At 53.9% G+C, this 17,760-nt stretch overlaps 1 protein-coding gene and 1 long non-coding RNA gene across 6 annotated transcripts in view; one reads left to right on the forward strand and one right to left on the reverse strand.

The window, feature by feature from the left end:
* SYNJ2 (synaptojanin 2) overlaps positions 1-11,910 on the reverse strand; it is a 94,940-nt gene extending 83,030 nt beyond the window's left edge. For all 4 annotated transcript variants that reach the window (XM_045080120.1, XM_045080121.1, XM_045080119.1 and 1 more), the window contains exon 1: positions 11,674-11,910. In XM_045080120.1, the coding sequence (XP_044936055.1) occupies positions 11,674-11,800 (127 nt within the window). In that variant the 5' untranslated portion in view covers positions 11,801-11,910. The remainder of the gene's footprint in view (positions 1-11,673) is intronic.
* On the forward strand, positions 10,942-15,779 carry LOC106003614. 2 transcript variants are annotated; one of them, XR_001176206.2, is made up of 3 exons: positions 10,942-11,242; positions 12,874-13,098; positions 13,576-15,779. It is a non-coding gene; the product is annotated as an uncharacterized LOC106003614 (long non-coding RNA). The 2 variants fall into 2 exon arrangements; XR_006606796.1 differs by lacking the exon at positions 13,576-15,779 and having other exon boundaries at positions 12,874-13,138.
* Positions 15,780-17,760: the final 1,981 nt, after the last annotated feature.

A 17,760-nucleotide genomic window follows, 5' to 3' on the forward strand; every position in this document is an offset into this window, starting at 1 on the left:
GGGGAGGACACAGCCAGGCAGAGGTCCAGAGTTGGTGGGAGGGGGAGAGAACTGCGGGCAGAAGGCACAGCACGTAAAAGCTGCCAAGGTAGGAGCCAGCCAGGGTTGCTCAAATGGAGTGAGCTTAGGAAATGGTGAGGCCAGGGCAGAGGCCTTAGGAAGTGCAGGCTTAAGCAGGTCCCTCCCTGCGTGGGGGCTGGGGAAGCCCTGGGAGTGGTGGCTAGGACACCAGTTAGGTGGCGGCCTCGAGTCCGAATGAAGGAAGGACTGGTTGGAGGAGCACCGTACGGCATCCAGATCCTTGTGAAGTGTGGGGGTAGAGAAGCCTGGACTTGCTGGGGGATTGGGCGGAGCGGAGGAAGATAGCGGGACCAGGGTGAGTCAGACATGATTGTCCCCAAGCCCCTACCCTACCCATATGGGGCTGCCATTTAAGTACGGGGGGAGTCCCAGATATTCTTAGTCAGTCCCCTATGTTTTACATCAAACTCCTATTGGAATTTAATTGGTTTTACTCACAGATACTTGCATTTATAGATTACTTGGAGAAGAACATCTTTACAATGTCGATGTTCCTATCAAAGAACACAGTAAACCTTTTCAATTATTTGGTGCTTTAGTGAAGTTTTATAGCTTTCTTCTTTTAGGCGTTGCATATTTTATGATGTTTATTCTTGGAAACTGTTGTCCCTGGGAGTGGAATCTTTTTTTTTTTTTTTTCCCATGTGATACTCTAATTTCTATTTGACTCATGATAGTGTATTGCAAAGCGATCAATTTTAATCTACCGAGCTTGAAAAGCAGCCGGCGTATTAACTCACTAAGTCTCACGAACCTCCACATACCTATCACCCAGCCCCAGGTGCTACCAACATTTTCCCAGTCTCATTCCTCCTCTTCCCTGTCCTCCCCTGCGCGTGTCCGTCCGTCCCCCTCCCTCAGTTTTGCCATTCCACTGACAGATCCTTCAGGCTCTGTCTCCTGAATCTTCTAAGTGCACAATCGTATCCTCTGCACCCCAAAGACTTAAGGGTGCGCAGGAGGGGAGCACACAGAGGCCGGGAAACTGAGGCCCCTCCTACAAGGCCCGGAGAAAGCTGGTGGCGAACTAAAGTCACGAAACTCGGCCTCTCAAGCTCACAACTTCTCTTCCAGGATCACTCCCCGGTCTCGGATCTGGGTCTATTTTCTCTTTTTAAGACAAAATTCTAATAAGCTCTTAGCAACCTCAATTTCCTAACACCAAGGCCGAACCAGAAACCTACAGCCGAGAGTGCTGAAGCCAGACGCACCGCCGAAACCTGCCAGGTCTGCAGCCACCGTCCGCAGGCAATGGCATTTCAGTACAATTCCTCCCTTCCGGTGTGTGCTCCTATGCGATGCGCCCTGTGTCGCAGGGGTGAGATGCAAATACCAGCTCCACGGTTGGATTAAAATTTCGTCACCGCCATGCAAGTTAGAAAAAGGCCTTTCTGGTCTGCTTTCTCCAAGGCAGCCTAGAGCCCACTGGGTGCCTTTCTGTTAATTGGGAAAAAGTGTCCCCTCTAGACAGGTCAGCTTGGAAAGCAAGGGAGGTGGTGGAGGAACAGAGCGCAATGTATCAGAGACTGGTCTGCCACCCCCACTTCCTGAGCCGCAGGCCCCGCCCCTCTGGACCCCAGCACCCACCTTCACCCCTGCTGGTGGTCCCCGTAGAAGAGAAGCAGATACCCCTATGATCGACCTTATCACAAGGGCTTGGCTCAGGCCTGGGCTGCTGGCAAGTTATTTCTAGCCCAAGCTTTCCAATATTCCTTTCTTCATCTACATCATTTACATAAAAATGAGCCGATGACTGAAGCAGGCCAGGATGGGAGTGCCACAGCTCCGCTGGGCCAGAGCCCGGGGACTGCCACATTGGACCACGTTCTGTCACTCCTTCTGCCAGCAGGATCTGGCTTGGCTCCACCCGACCTCGGAGTCGCCTAACAGGGAGGCAGGAGCTGCAGAAAACGGTCTCCTCCGCTTGATGAGCTTTTTCCCCACATACTGGATTGTCAGCCAGGATAAGGTTGGAGGCAAAGCTAAGTTCACGCCACAGTCAGTAAAGCCGCTGAAAGACCACACACTCCCAGACACACAAACTCCTCCTTGCAGAGCAGATGGTTAGAAAAGCAAAGTTATGATTATGACTGAAAGCAGGAGCTTCGGAATGTTAAGGGATGCTAGTAAGAACTAACTAAAGGAGCTACTACTTTGGCACATTTTATGGTATTTTAAGAAATACCTTACTTTGTGTCCCTAACTGAAGCTAAATTATTATCGCCTTTTGAAAATCTTCTCTGCCTATTGGGAAAGGGGCAGAACCAAGGAGAACGAATCTTATGCCTTTTAGTTAATTCATAAGTCTGTAATAAAAAAAGAAAGTATAGCATTAGATTCTTAGATCTGAACCATCTTCAATTTTACCTTGCCGGATCATTTCTCCTAAGACTCAAATTTCTGGGTGGTTTATTATTTTTACTAGGTGTGTAAGGCAAAGGTGTTGCTTATTTGCTCATGCTTAGTGCTTGATTTTTTTTTTTTTTTTAAGACACATGGAAAGGCACCTGGGTGGCTCAGTGGGTTAAGCCTCTGCCTTCAACTCAGGTCATTGGATCTCAGGGTCCTGGAATGCAATAGCGCATAGGCTCTCTGCTCAGCAGGGAGCCTGGCCCCCCCCCCCGCCGCCCGGCCCCCCCCCCCCCGCCGCCCGCCCCCCCCTCTGCCTGCCTCTCTGCCTACTTGTGATCTGTCTCACTATCAAAAAAAAGACACGTGAATTCCAGAGCAGGAAAGGCAGCACTGCTTGTCATTTGTTGGTTTTCAAACGTGGACCCTGAGGCCTGTGAGGTTAGTTCCCTCAGATAAGAACAGATAAGGACTCGCAGAAGGAGCCAGGGCTAGAATTCAGGTCTTGTCTCTCCCACAGGTAGGCTGCAGAGGAAACAGGTAAAGCGTGTAGTGGAGGTCTCACTGGAACATTCTAGGGTGAGGAAAGGGAAGTAATTTGCTTTTTGCTTTTTCTGAGTAGAGATTACCACCATCAATCTGTAACACAGTCAACACAAGTTGAATACAAAAAGGCAGCTGGCCAGCAGAGATAAGAAATGTACCTCACGCCCTGCTTAAATCTGGCCATTTTCCTAGCGCTTGGTGGGTGTCCAGACCACCCCAGTTCCATGCTGGTCTGAGCGTCACTGTGACCACCCTGCCCTCTCCCCACCTCACCCCCCAAATCCCTCATCCATTTCAAAACTAGGAGCGCTCTGGTGGCCCAAATTCATTTTCTGAGAACTTACACTGCTCTAAAGGACAGAGGAAGGCCACCCTTCCATTTCTTTTCTTTCTTTCTTTCTTGTTTTTTTTTTTTTAAGATTTTATTTATTTATCTGGGAGAGAGGGAAAGCCATCACAGAGGCAGAGGGAGAAGCAGACTCCCCGCGGAGCCGGGAGCCCGATGCAGGGCTCTGGGATCACAACCCGAGCAGAAGGCAGACGCTGAACCCCCGAGCCACCCAGGTCCCCTCCACCCATTTCTTATCACCGGCTTTGCCCTGAGCACCGCCTCAGACCTTGTCAAGGAGCAGAAGCTGCAGAAGATGAGGCCTGTTCTCGAGGAGCGGACGTGTCCAGCACGGTGGCTTATGGTCGTGCTGGACAGGAAGTTGGGGAGGGGGGCCCCATCAGGCCGGGTCTCACAGAAGTGCCAGAAAGGCACAGGGATGCAGGAACAGAAGGAACAGAAGGAAGCACCAGCTCCCGTGGTATCACAGAAGGCTCTCCAGGACAGTCCCTGAGCCTCAAAACGCGGCCATGAAATTAAGTTCAGGCTTTCGTACTCATACTTTGGAACTGCTCCCAAGAACTGGGTCACCAGGAGCTGCTCTGCCTGCCCTCCTTAGCTAATGTGCTCGAAGTGACTCCTCCCACTAGAGTCATTTTCTAAACCAGGAAGCGTTACAAGCAGGTGGCAACTGTCCCGCTTCCCATGGTGTACATGCAGACAGCTGCTCCCCCAGGACCTGGCCAGGCACATCCAGCTTTCCTGGACAGGCCCTTTGCTGAGCACCAGGCCCACGACAGATGCCCGATGCCCACCTTGGGTGCAAAACGCAGCTCTGTCCACCCAGCTGCCAGACCCTCCTGTCCCCCACCCCCAGTCCTCCAGGACGAGAGAACTTGGGACAGGAAGACACAGTCACACCCTCAGGCATCTCTCTCCGCTCAACTGAGGACATCTTCTGAGGACATCTTCCGGAAGACAACAGTCCAACAGGACATCGGTTTGACACGCCTCACATCCAGAAGCATGTCCTCAGGGAACCTTATGGCTCGTGGCTGCGCCTATGGCCCTAGCAGTTTCTTCAGAGCTTGGAGTCCTAATCAGGCTCTGTTGGAGGTGCTGGGCCATCCTCTTGGAAGGTCACTACCCAGCGCAAAGCCTCAGTTCACTGGAACGCAGGACCAAAGCCCACATTTCTCTGCAAGATGCCCCCTTCCTGATAACCATACGCTGCGTGGAAAGTAGGCAAATGCTTCCCCCAGCCTGACCCCGCCTGTTGACGTAAGGATTGAGTCAAAATCTAGTCCCCAAGGGGAGGCTCTGCCTACTTCAACTCCCCAGCACCCCTGATGTTCACCGACTGATGACATATATGTTTTTTTCTTTTTTTAAAGATTTTATTTATTTATTTGAGAGAGAGAGATCACAAGTGGGCAGAGAGGCGGGCAGAGAGAGAGAGAGAGGGAAGCAGGCTCCCCCTGAGCAGAGAGCCTGATATGGGACTCGATCCCAGGACCCTGAGATCATGACCTGAGCCAAAGGCAGAGGCTTAACCCACTGAGCCACCCAGGCGCCCCGACACATGTGTTTTGAAGCCCAAAATACTCACAGAGACAACAGGACACACCTAGTCTTTTTCATACACACACTGAACTTTTTTTTTTTTTTTAAGATTTTATTTATTTATTTGAGAGAAAGAGAGCATGAGCTTGGGCAGAGGGAGAAGCGGGCCTCCCACTGAGCAGGGAGCCCGATGTGGGGCTCGATCCTAGGAGCTTGGGAGCCCAACCTGAGCCGAAGGCAGACACTTAACTGACTGAGCCACCCAGGCACCCTTGAAAAGTTTCTTTTTTTTTTTTTTTTTTTTTTTTAGGGATGTGAGCTCTTATACTGGTCTGTGCCTCGCTTTCTCTGGATGTAAAATGGATAACTAATACCGACCTCAGAGTGAGGATTAAATAAATCAATACATGTAAACCACTTAGAACAACACCGGGTACCTGGTAAATACTCTAAAAACGTCAGCCCTTTTTTCCCCATAAATGTTCACTATTAATTATCGAGTTGGACCAGGGTTTGTGTGATCAGCTAAAAATTCAAAGCAGCTTGCAATGAACATCCTCAAAGCAAAATGTTATATGAATATGATATATGAACATACCCTGAAATAAATTTCTATCCATTTAATACAGGATTAATGCATATTTCTTTTTTTTTTTTTAGGATTTATTTATTTCCTTGAGAAAGCTTGTGCGTGTGCGCATGTGCCCCTGAGCGAGTGTGGGAGGAGGGGCAGAAGGAAAGCAGACTCCCCGCTGAGCTCACAGCCCAGCAGGGCTTTAGCTCAGACTTGAGCTAAAACCAAGAGTCTGACACTTAACTGACTGAGCCACCCAGGCGCCCCAAGGACATGTATATTTCTCAAGGTATGCATTAAATCGTCCCCAAGAATGACTTAATGTACAAAACAGTACCCGAAGCCTCCTTCCAGCGTTCCTTGAACACAGTTAGGAAGTGCCCATAACTGGGCTGTTTTGCCTTGGCCTCGAGGGTGAACCCTTGCCGGCTCACCGAGAGCCCCCATCCACCAGCGCCCAGACAAATCTACCAGTATCTGCACAACACCCGCCAGTGCATGGAAAACGAAAGCGATGCCCGCTGTAGATGCGGCCTGGAAATGCTAGTGCAGCTCTGGGGGCTTTGCTTGCAAGCCCTCGGCTTGGTCAGGAGCAGACACCCCTGCAAAATGGATCTGATTTTCAGATTGAGGCAGCTGGTGACCACACCACTCGTGGTGCCCAGAAATGCTTGGGGACCCCCATCTAATTCCCAAGTTTGAGCCGGGGACAGTTTCCCAGGGCTTTAAGGACACTTCAGGTGTGGGCAGAAAACCCAGCAACAACAGAAAATATTCCTCATCTCAGATAGAAAGGCTGACCCAGTCTCGCGACAGATGCTGAGCAGCCAAAAAATCCCAAAGTGGGACCTGGGTACCCGAGGAACACCCCAGAGTTGAGACCCAGTGCCCTGGACCCTTGCCACAGTTCTGTTCAACAAAATACGTTCTACCCTCTTAGCTTGGGAAGTTCTCCCCTGCTGCTAACTGGAAGATCAGTCCAGAATGTGGCCAGTGGTGGCGGCTGCCCTTAGCCTGGGCCCTTCTCTTTCCACAGACACCACCCCCCTCTCCTCCCGCCTCTGGGCTTCGTGCCACTCTGCCAGGGGCCTCATGCGCACACCTGGGGACACCCCAGCCAGTGTGTCCTGTGTCCAGCTCCATACGGTGCAACCCGGCCACACCCCCTTCCCCGGGACACAGAGGGGACATGGGCGCTGCAGTCTGTCACAGACCCTGGGAAGAGACACGAGCAGGATGGAAGCAGTCTGGGCACTGCTTGGGTAGGAGATTCTAGGGCCCTGGGTACCTGCAGTGAGGTCCAGAAAGGGGACTGCAGATGACAGGAAGACCTAGCCCCTTAGCCCAACTCCTCATTTCAATGAGAGGCACAGGGCAAGGCCCCCTCCGGCCATGATCTAGGGCAGTGCCACCAAAGAGCTCAGACTGTCTCCTTATGAGCCCATCAGGGCCATCCCAAGGTGGGGACATCCGGCTCTTCCAGCCAAAGGTTTACTGATCCCATGTGGTCATTTTGTTTTTAAAAATGTGCCTGGCCAGTGGGGGCATCTGCGTGCACTTTTGGTTACCCTGGGAATTCTTGATTTGGCTCAGGTCATGACCTCAGGTCACGATCTCTGGAACTCAGGATTGTGGGATCAGGCTCTGTGCTCAGTGGGGTCTGCTTCTCTCCCTCCGCTTCTGCTGCCCCTGCCCCTCTCCAAAATAAATAAACAAATAAATAATAAATCTTAAAAAAAAAAAAAGTATCTTGGCCAGAATCTCAGAATCAATTCACACCACCATCTCGGTTGCTGGCCACATCTCAGTCTGTCAAGTAAACTTTGAACTTAAACACATAGACACAAATGCAATCGGGGGGGGGGGCAAGTCAAATACATTAAAATCTTGCTTGGCATTGAACCAACTAAATTTTAGGAGATTCATTTCTCATAAAAAATACAGGAACAGAGGTGCCCGGGTGGCTCAGCTGGTTAAGCATCTGCCTTTGGCTCAGGTCATGATCCCAGGGTCCTGGGATCAAGCCCCATATAGGATTCCCTGCTCAGCTGGGCGCCTGCTTCTCCCTCTCCCTCTGCCCCTCCCCTGTCCACCCATGTTCTCTCTCTCTCTCTCTCAAATAAAAAATTTTTAAAAATCTTTAAAAAATACAGGGACAAGTGCCACAGAATTGAAATCTATTGACAGATACCAATGTTGAATGACAGGTACGGGGGAATTCTTTTTTTCCTTCTAGTTTCCTACACTGGGAAATGTTCACACTTAAGGGTTACGGGAAAGGTGTCTGAGTCACAGGAGCCTGGCAAGACAGGCCATGGCACTCCCACCGGCGGGGTACGCAAACGACAGGCAGAAGTACACAGTAACCCCGTGTGCGTTTTCGTGACTCCCTTGCCGAGCTTACCCCCAAGTAGGAAGAAGGACCCGTGCAGGAGCCGTGGAGGCCGACATGCGGGGGCTGCGCAGGTGTCCCAAGTCAGCAGCCCGGAGCCTCTGCCAGGCGCCACGTGTCCCTGCAGTCTCCACCCAGAAGAGCGGATAACCTGGCCACTCGCGGATTCTCTCAGGTGCCCTGAAGCAGGTCACACGTGATGGCCCCGACCGACTGATTCTGGGCCGCAAAACCAGGGAAAGGGAGCAAGGCCACAGCGAGAAGCCTTGCTGGGCTCCGTGGCCGTGTCAGCAAATCAAACAAAGCAGGATATTGTGGCCTTTATATAAACATCGGCTGGGAAAGCCCAGGCCCGGTGTTTACACAGAAACTTTCCCCCCAGAAGCTCAGCGTAATTTAGGGACACTCACTAATTAAGTTAATTAAGTCTCCCAGGCCTCCTTCCCACCCTGCCCCGCCATGGCCCCGGCTCCCTGCGCAACAGCACGTGCGGTTGGGGAAAGAGGCCGGGCTGCCCTCGCTCGGGCTGCCCTCGCTCTCAAACACCTGTGCCAACGCACGCCCGCCCTGGGGGCTGCTGGGAGAGGCCTGGACTTGGACGACCCGTGCTTGGTTCTGAAAATGAAACCCGTGGACAACAGGCACAGTTCCCGTCCCCTGGTCCACACCGAGTCCGAGAGAGACGAAAGGAAAGCCAGCAGGCACTTTTCCTCCAGATGTGCAAATAAAAGAACATCTGCGCTAACTGTGGGTTGCCGGCCACGGGGAGCTGTTCCCCAGCTATGCTATGCCATGGCTTTCTTTACACCTGTGCTTGGGAAGCCTCCTGCCTTGGAATCAAGTCTCCGAGAAAACGAGAAAACATAACAAACCTTTTGTAATTGGTGCCACCGTGTTTGGCTTTTCTGTTTCCAAATCCCTGTTCTCACTGAACTACTCTGAAGATAGACTCTCAACCTAATTCCTTCAGGAGCAGGGATTTAGAAGTATCCCCTCAGCAACCTTCCCGCTGGCAGGCTCCATGGCATGGCGTGGAGATGGTCCCCAGAGTCACCGCAGAACCAACAGAGGGACCGCGCCCAGCCACAGCCCAGCCAAGCATCACCAGCTTCTGCTGAACTCACAGCCCAGCTCAAGCCTCTCTGAGCACCGCCTGCAAATGCAAAGCCAGGCAAAGCCGTTGTTTGTGAGCCCCCGACCAGCTGGGAGAGGCCCTTGCAAGTGTGGATCCTTATGGGCTAACGTGTCCCTTGAAGAGCTGTCCTGCAGCCGTTCTCCCGTGGCTCCCCCTAAAAGCAGCAGCATAAATCAGCCTCAGAGCAGGACGGAGAGGGAGGAACATTCCCGGGCTGGGGGGAACCACCCCACCCACATGGTCATAAACAGTCCACGTAAGTGACCCTGGCCTCTCATTCCTCCGGGGGACATCCATCAGAGGAGACGGCAGCTCAAGGGAGAGGAAGCCGCCCCCCCCCATCCCCACCCCTCTCCTCGAACCTCATGGAAAGGGTGAGCGGTCAGGATCCCCACACCAGCTACGCTGGCTTCCACAGATATCTGGCCGCTGGCAAGAGCAGACACTAGAATCTTCTGGGGGGAAAAAATGAAAGTCCACTTTTCCTTGTCAAGGAAGGCAAGCCAAGAAGCCAGCCCTCTGAAGCACAGACGGGATTTCAAATTCAGCACCATTCTGTCCAAATGCAGCGCATTTCGGATACTTGAAAAGCCTCAAACAACAACTTTCTAGTAACAGGAGGCTTGGATAATCCCCGCCCCGCCCCCACCGGGATAGCAACGCCACCAAGGGCAGGACAGCTGCTTTTTAAAAATAGTTTCACTTCACTGAAGAAAAGCAGACTTGAAGAATTAAGTATCCGAGCCTAAGTTCTACCGAAAAATGAATGCAAGGTTAAGTGACAAATGTGAGCTGCACATGAGTTGAAGACCAGCCAACGCCTTCCATGCTACCCTCTACTGGAATCCAGGGCTCTGAAAACCCCCCAGAAATACACGCATCGCAGCCCGAACTGAATTTCCAAATGGAAAATGTGCATTTTATTCTTTTCATCCATCATTTTAAAATCTCCTCTTCTGAAAAAATAAAGTCTTTTTCTCCAAGTGACTTCAAAAGAACTCTTAAATGTGCAGGAACCTTGTTTCGCATCGCCGTAATCCAAGTGATGGACATTTTAATCTCTTTGATGAAGGAGTATTTTTGTACCATGAAATGAATCTCTCGGTTCTGATAAATGTGGTATGAAGTAGACATCTAAAATGGAATGGAAATTTCTGTGGTTTTCTTTCAAGACCTTAGCAAATGACCAAACTTGGATTTTTTCAGGACAGAGCACACACCAGAGAAATCTGATAATAATTTAATCAAGGATCAGAGGCACACTATGGTACTGACAATACTGGAGACATTGTTTCGGTAACCAGGCCACTGAAAACAAGCCCGATAACTATATGCTAATGAAATGATTATAGGGAAACTGCAGTAGAAGAGAGGCTTCTTCCAGGATGTATATCCTAATTGAAGAATCCATGCATACCGATGCCGGGCGCAAAAAGACTTGGAAATATTTGTTAAGTGTTGTGGGAGTGAGGGCACTGGTCATCCAGAACCTAAAGGACAGTGACCTTCCTCACTTAAGTTTGTTTAAGTTCAAGTTCAAGTTCAAAGTTCTAACAATCTCACCTGCTTTTGCTCACTTTGGCCTTCCCAGTGAAGTTAGCCACAAAACAGGGGTTAGGGTGACTGGTTGGTGACACCAAGGAAGCCATGCATTGTATGAAACACAACATACTCAGCGGGTTAAGCCCCTGGTTCTTGGTTTCAGCTCAGGTCATGATCCCCGGGTGTGAGAACAAGTCCCACCAGGGGTTGGGAGTCGACTTGAGATTCTCTCTCTCCCCTTCTGCCCCGGCCCCCATAAATAAATCTTTGAAAACGCAGCACAGGACTCAGGTAGAGGTGTGTCACCTTGGGGCAAGCAAGTCTCACGGTCTCTCCAGGCCCCAGTCTACTCATCTATAACATGCGGATAATAGTAGCTCTTTGGCGCAATTGTGAAAGTTAAATGAGATCATCACTAAAGTCCTTGGCACAAGGCCTGTATCCACACTTCCTGAAGCTCCGACATGAAATGTACTGGCTTGGTGTCGTCTAACGTCAAATACATCCAGCATAAAGGTAGGGTCACCGGCTAGCACGTTTGCTTACGAGTTCCGCACTTTGCAGAACTGACGCTTCTCGCCCAAATATCTACGATCAGAGGTTTCTCCGGCGTCTATGTTCCCGTGTTTGTGTCCCCCAGTCCCTCCGGAACAGAAGCTAGCCAGCACAAACCAACCGGCAATCAGGCGATCAGTGGTTTCATCTACAGATGCAAAGGAAAACGAGCACCAGGTACAGGGTCCGGGGGGGGGGGGGGTTAAGTCAATCCCCTGGGATCGCGGTGAATCTCGAATGTGTCCCCGCGGAGCGCGGGGCGTTAAGGGCCACACCCGCTCTCCAAGAACCCAACGACCCACGGGCGCGGCGAGGGCAGCCCCCCAGGAGGAGCTGGGGACCGCCGCGCCCTGGGCCGAGCCCGAGGGCCACTCCGGCGTCCCCAGGGGTCACCTCACTCAAACAGGCTTCCCGCAGCCCGCGCGCGCCCCCCACGCCCCAGCTGTCTCGGCGCGCCCCCCACGCCGCCGGGGCTGGACACCTCGGGGACGGGAGGTGCCCCTTTCTCTGGGCGCGGCAGGCGCCCTCGCCTCGGGCGTCGCTCCCCCGGGACGGGAGAGCAGGGGAGCGCAGCCCCAGCCGCGGGTCGGCGGCGGGGTCGTACTCACCGAGCGTGGCCACCGTGCCGGCCTCGAAGAGCAGGCAGTCCCCGCGGCCGCGCGCCTCCAGCAGGACGCTGCACTCCCCCGAGGCGTCCAGCCGCCCGAGGAGCCGCAGCCCTTTGCTCAGCGCCATGGGCGCCGGGGCGCGTCCGGCCCGAGGGCGCGCAGCCCGTCCCCGCTCCCCGCGCTCCCGCAAGTGCCGGGAGTTTCACTTTGGGCCGGGACTGCCGGCCCCGCGCAAGCTCCTCCCCCGCCTCCTCCCCGGCCTTCCCCGCCCGGCCCGGCCCGGGGCAGGTGAGGGCGCCCCGCCGCCCGCCCCCGCGTCCCGCTGCCGAAGGCGCCGCGCTCCCCCCAGCGGCCAGGCGGCTGCTGCGGGCGGCCGGGCGGGCGCGGGGCTTGGCTCGGGGGCTGATCGCGGGCCCCGCGCGGGAGGGGAAGCCCTCCCTGCGGCGGGCGGCAGCCGGGGAGGAAGATTCCACACATTCCTGGACGCGCAGGAGGCCGGGGGGGGGCGCGGGGTGCCCCCTGGGGCCTGGAAACGCTGCAGGGCGCCGCGGCCTTATATGGGCAGCCCGGGCCTGGCCCGCGGGGCCGCGAGGCGGGAGTCCGCCGCCTGCCTCCCCCCAGTCCCCGCCCGGGCGGTGCACGACCCTGGGCCGGTCACTTCAACGCTCTGTGCCTCAGTTGCCCTGCGGGTGTAGCGGGTTTAAGGAGGCACTGAGCATCGAGTTAACTCCCCAAAGGGGCTCAGCCTTTTATTAGCTTTCTATACGTGAGGATATTGTGGCCCACTTCCACACCGGGGGAATCTGGGGGGATCCAAGGCGTGATGCCCCGGAGAGAACGGAGACTATGACGCGGGCCCCTTATGTGACCTTGACTCTCAGAACCAGCTTGCCTCACCTGTCAGATAGAGGCAGTACCTGTCCCACCGGCTTACCGATGCTGAGTCAGGGGTCAGGGCGGCTGTCAGGTGCTGGTGGAGGCAGCTGCCTTCTCCCCTCCAGCTTGCGGCCCCTCCCCCCATTCTGGGGTATAGTCCTTGACATCAGGGCAGACACTGCAGTTAGCCTGTTTGTACTCACAACATATGGCCCCCAGCACATATCCCTGCTTCCTCCACTGGAGAGGGGAGTTGGGGGGACGGCTTACCCAGAATGGAGCCTTGGGTGGGGTTGAAGGTTTTGTTTCCTTCTCCTGTCACAGGTGTGTATGCACAACCCCGGAGACCTCCATCAGGCTCCCAAACCAACCCGACTCTTCTCACCCCAACCTGCTCACCTTGAGAAGGCTATGGGTCAGGCTGTCTCTGGAGCATGTTCTGGAAGGAGTCGTCCCCAGTGGCCAGCGGGACACTGTGGTGCCCCTTACAGACATTCATGAAAGACTGGGAATGACCAGATATTCAATCCACTGTGGACAACCCCCCAGGTGATGAACCGGGGAATAAAGTAAATGCAAACAACTGGCAGAGACTCATATCATTCCTTGGGCTTTTGTCCTTTTGCTCACAAATTCAGTTATGAAGTGTGGCTGTCCCAGGTAGGATGCTCAGAATCTGCCCACATAGTTTCTTCCTCTGTGAAATGGAGATATAATCCTCCTGAGAACAGTGTACCCACGAAATGATACAAAGTGCCCTCCGGCCCACTTTCCTTTTCTTTTAAATTTGAAGCTCGCTTCCTCCAGGAAGCCCTCCTGGAATGATGAGGTCCCAGGAAATAGTGTTTATATGTAGGTCCTCAGATTCACAGATGTACATTTCAGCTCTCATGCGCTCATGGGTTGTTTGAGACTTGTTTTTATATTTCTTTCCTCTTAGCTCTGTTTCACAATTTAGAGGTAAGATCTCAGGGAGGACCAGGCTTTTAAAATTTTAACTCTCACGCTCTTTTGTTCCTTCTCTAGCATCACATCATTCGAAGCTCTGCCTAGCGCCATGCTGTACATATTGTAGAAACTTTCCCACCGTGAAGTCCAGCACCTGAGCTTTACAGCTTATAGAATCTAAGACATGATCAGGGGTAAGACGAACCATGGTTTTAGGAACCACTAAGAAAGGAGCAATGCTGCCTGCTCACCTGTGTAAATTGTTGGCTGTGCCCAGACTGCAGCAATGGTACTGTGTGCATCTTAGACTCAGTGAACTATAGTGGCCGCCCCCCTCATCTCTGACAAGTGGCTGAATGAGCCAGGAGCCTGCTGGGTTTTCAGGTCACTCCCCCCAGGTTTGGAGTGCGCCATCTACAGGGATAGGGGACAAAGAGCCAGTCTTACATGCACACTGCCTTGCTGGGCCATGGGTCCTCCCCAACTCCCCTGTAGGAAATTCATGCTGGCTGTGCTGGGGGGAGGCAAGCAGGACCTGGGGAGTCTGGAGTCCAGGGAAATCTCAAAGTAGAGTGAGAAAGAGGGAAGAGCTTTGGAAGAAATAAACGTCTGTGTCCGTGGGGCCTGATGACATGAGAGGCGAAAAGGCAGCGAGGAGGCAGAAAGGAAGCCAGGGACAGAGCAGCACCATCGACAGAGACAGGAGAACCAGGGAGCCGGCTGGTGGGGGTGGTTGGGGTTGAGCTGAGCTCAAGATGAGCAAGGTCAGCCAGTAGAAAAGGCCAGACATGAGCAGTGGAGGTGGTGGAGAGGCTGTCTCTGGAGGGGAGTGGAGACGGGCTTCTGAGCCTGGGAGGGATGGAGGAAAGCCCCAACGCAGCAGCCCGAGAGATTAGAGAGGAGCTGGAGGAAGGCGGGAGTGGCCAGTGGTTGTAAACCTCGGAAGGGTCTGTATGAAGAGGGATTCAGGGGCGCCTGGGTGGCTCATTCGGTTAAGCATCTGACTTTTGATCTCAGGGTCATCTGTCCAAGCCCTGGGGTTGTGGATCGTACTTTAAGAACTTTTAAAAAAATTCAAGAATGAGGACTCAGAAGAGATCCTTGGCTTGATGACCTTCGAGTGCTTAGTTTTATTAGAGGGCTGGGAAAAAGTCAGCTTGCGAAGAATTAAGGAAGAAATGCAGGCAGGAAGGGTAGTGGCAGGCTCTAGGAGCTCAGCTGCGAGAAACACCGATGCGATGCAGCCCGCGGGGAAAGTAGAGGCTTTCTGAGACGGGCCAGGCCTTTGCAGGCAGCAGACAGGAGGTGGGGGGGGAATTAGAGCCCCTGTGTGGAGAGGATGCATCCCTTCCCTCGAGAGATGAAAAGGATGGTCAGGCCCCCAGGGCAGGTGGAATGATGGGCCCTTTGCAGGGAGAGAGAGGACAGTGGGAGGGCAGGGTCGAGGAGGAGGGTGAGAGACCTCATCCTTTCAAGGACCTGGACCCGGCTGAACCCACAATAAGCAAAAAAGGGGGTTGGGAACGGGAACTGAGGAAAGCGAGAAAGGCCCAGAACATTTGCTGTAGCACAGTTGTCCCTAGAAAGTGTGTTCCAAGTCCCCTGGGCTTGAGGAGATCTTGGGATCCTAAAACCGGGGACAACCTCAGCTGGTCTTCTCTTGGGCTCTTTGCCAAAGGAGTAGAATGTCTCAATCCTGTCAGCAATGCCTTAAAAATATATCCAGGGTCTGACCAGTGTTAGATTCCCCATGGGCTGAGTTTGGTTCTCTCTGATACACTCGGAGCTCACGGGGAGCTGCGAGTGGGAGGTGGACTGGGGGGGCTCTCGGGCCAGGGGAAGAGAGAATGAAGTTGAACTGCCCTGTTGGCCTTGCTGATGCCTAGGACCTCTAGAGTGGGGTGGCCCCTGGAGGTGTCCTCAAAGCATTGGCCAGTCTCTGCCTCAATTTTCTCCACCCACCTCACCCCCGGTTATGGGCTAAATTGTGTCTCTCCAAATTCACACTCAGCATGTGGCTGTGTTTAGGGTCAGGCCCTATAAAGAAGCGATTGGGCTAAAATGAGGCCACGTGGATGGACCCTCATCCAATCTATGTCCCTGTAAGAAGCAGAGATCAGGACCCAAACAGGTGCAGAGGGAAGACTGGTGAAACCCCAGAGAGAAGACGGCTGGTCGCCTATAGACCAAGGAAAAAGGCCTTTGGAGACTCCAACTTGCCAGCGCAGGGTTCTCGGACCTCCAGTCTCCGGAACTGTGAGAAATAAACTTCTGTTGTTGAAGCCCGCTGTCTGCGGAACTTTGTTCGAGTGGCCTGGAGCAGACCAGCTCGCCATGTCCTGCCTTCTTCCCCTCTCCGATTTTCTCCTTCGCATGCTTCCCTCTCCAACAGAAGAAATCCTTTGTTTATTTCCTTATTTCTCTGTCACCCTCCTCCCTCTGTATTATCAGCTCACGGAGCAGGAATGCTGATTCCTAGTGGCAACCAGAGAGCCTGCCCAGTGAATAAATGAGTCCCCTTAGTTCCATCTCGTCCCGTGAGAGCAGAGAAGTCACAACTTCTGTGGTCACCCGTGGCAGTGATTCTGACCCCGGCTGATGAATTTAGGGAACAGATATTTTCTGAGCACCTGCTGTGTGCCCAGGATTGTTCTAGACGCTGGGGAAAGAGCAGCACACAAAACAGAGGAAAGTCGTCCCTGCCACAGAGGGGACATCCCACAAACAAAATCCATTAACATGGTAGATGGTGACAGTGCTGCGGGGCACAGGAGAATGCTGGGAGGAGGGACAATTTTAAACGGGGGTCAGGGAGGGCCTCGTTGAGAAGTGACGTCTGAGTTAGGAACTGAAGCAATGGAGGGAAAGAGCCCCGTGGGTGTCTCAGGGAAGGGCATTTCTGGTGCCGGGAACAGCCAGTGCAAATCCCTGAGGAGGGGCTGGAGGAGGCTCGAGAGATGGGAGCAGAGCAGAGCCGAGCTCAGATGCGGTTTTCATCAGACCGTCCCAAGGTCTGGGATACTGAAACCTGAGCGCAGGGCAGAGGGAGGGAGAGCAGGGAGCAGAGAGGGAGGCTGCTGTGGCCAGGGTGCCGCAGCGAGGGTGGGAGGGGGCTGGAGAGAACCGGTCCTATTCTGTGTAGGCTTTTGAGGGGGGCGCCAATGGGTTTTGCTGTTAGAGCAGATACGAATATGGGGAAAAGACAGGAGTTTGGACAACCCTATGCTTTTGGCCAGAGCAATTGGAAGGTCGGCATTGGCGTGGGATGGAGGCGGCGCAGGGAGGAGCAGGTGGCTGGGTCACGTGTTTGGGGCGCCTCGTTCAAACGCCGGTGGAGGTGTCCCACGGGCGGTGGGCTACGCAGGCCTGTAGTCCGAGGGCGGGGGCAGGGCGGAGATGGAAATATAGAGGCTATGGGCATCCGATGGCATTTGAAGCCTGGGCCCTGGATGGGTTCCCCAGGGGCTGGGTGCTGGCCTGGGTGGGGGGATGCCCGCCAGGTGGGGGGGCACCCAGCAGGGACAGGGTCCTGGAGTCCCAGGGAAGGAAGCATCTCAAGGAGCAGACGGCAAAGTCTGCGATGGGTCTGGTAGGACCAAGACCGGTCTTTGGGGTCCTGTGGGGTGCCGGTCATGGCCGGCCCGATGGGAGCACTTGCCGAACACCGATGAGCTGACGGTGGTTCTTCTTTACATCTCGATTCTTCCTACTTCACCCTCGCTGTGCCTGAAGGTCTAGTTACCGACTTCAGAGGATGAAAAGCACACAGGAAACTCGGCGGCAGGGACTCTGAACCCCCTTAGCTTCCCTGGCGAAACCTCCAGGCTCCTGGGGCTGTTCCGCATGCCTCCTGGTCTGCTCCGGTACACTCACTGCTCCCCTGGGCTGGCTTCCAGGCCCCCCACTCCTAGAAGCCCCGTGAACACTCCGGACACCCTTCTCCAGCGAGGCTCTCGACGGCGTGGAGCGTCATCAAGGGGAAGACGGGACCCCGCTGAGTGTGGTCGCTGGGGTTGTTTGCCCTCTGTGTGATCTGTGGCCCGGGGGCGGGGGTGTGAGAGACAGAAGCTCGAGCAGATTCCGACTCGTGGCTGGGGTGTGCGCCTCCCATCAGGAAGCACATGTCTCGTTTCTCCTCATTGTGATGCAGGGCCCCCAACCCTCCATGCTGTAACCCCTGTCAACAGTTCGGTTCGATTCTCTCATTCCTTCTTCATTTGTAGCCAAGATTCCTCCAGAAATGGGAAATTCCCACAACTGTGT

The sequence above is a fragment of the Mustela putorius genome, unplaced genomic scaffold, assembly GCF_011764305.1.
Source record: "Mustela putorius furo isolate JIRA1106 unplaced genomic scaffold, ASM1176430v1.1 tig00000450_pilon_pilon_pilon, whole genome shotgun sequence".
In the NCBI taxonomy this organism is placed as follows: Eukaryota; Metazoa; Chordata; class Mammalia; order Carnivora; family Mustelidae; genus Mustela; species Mustela putorius.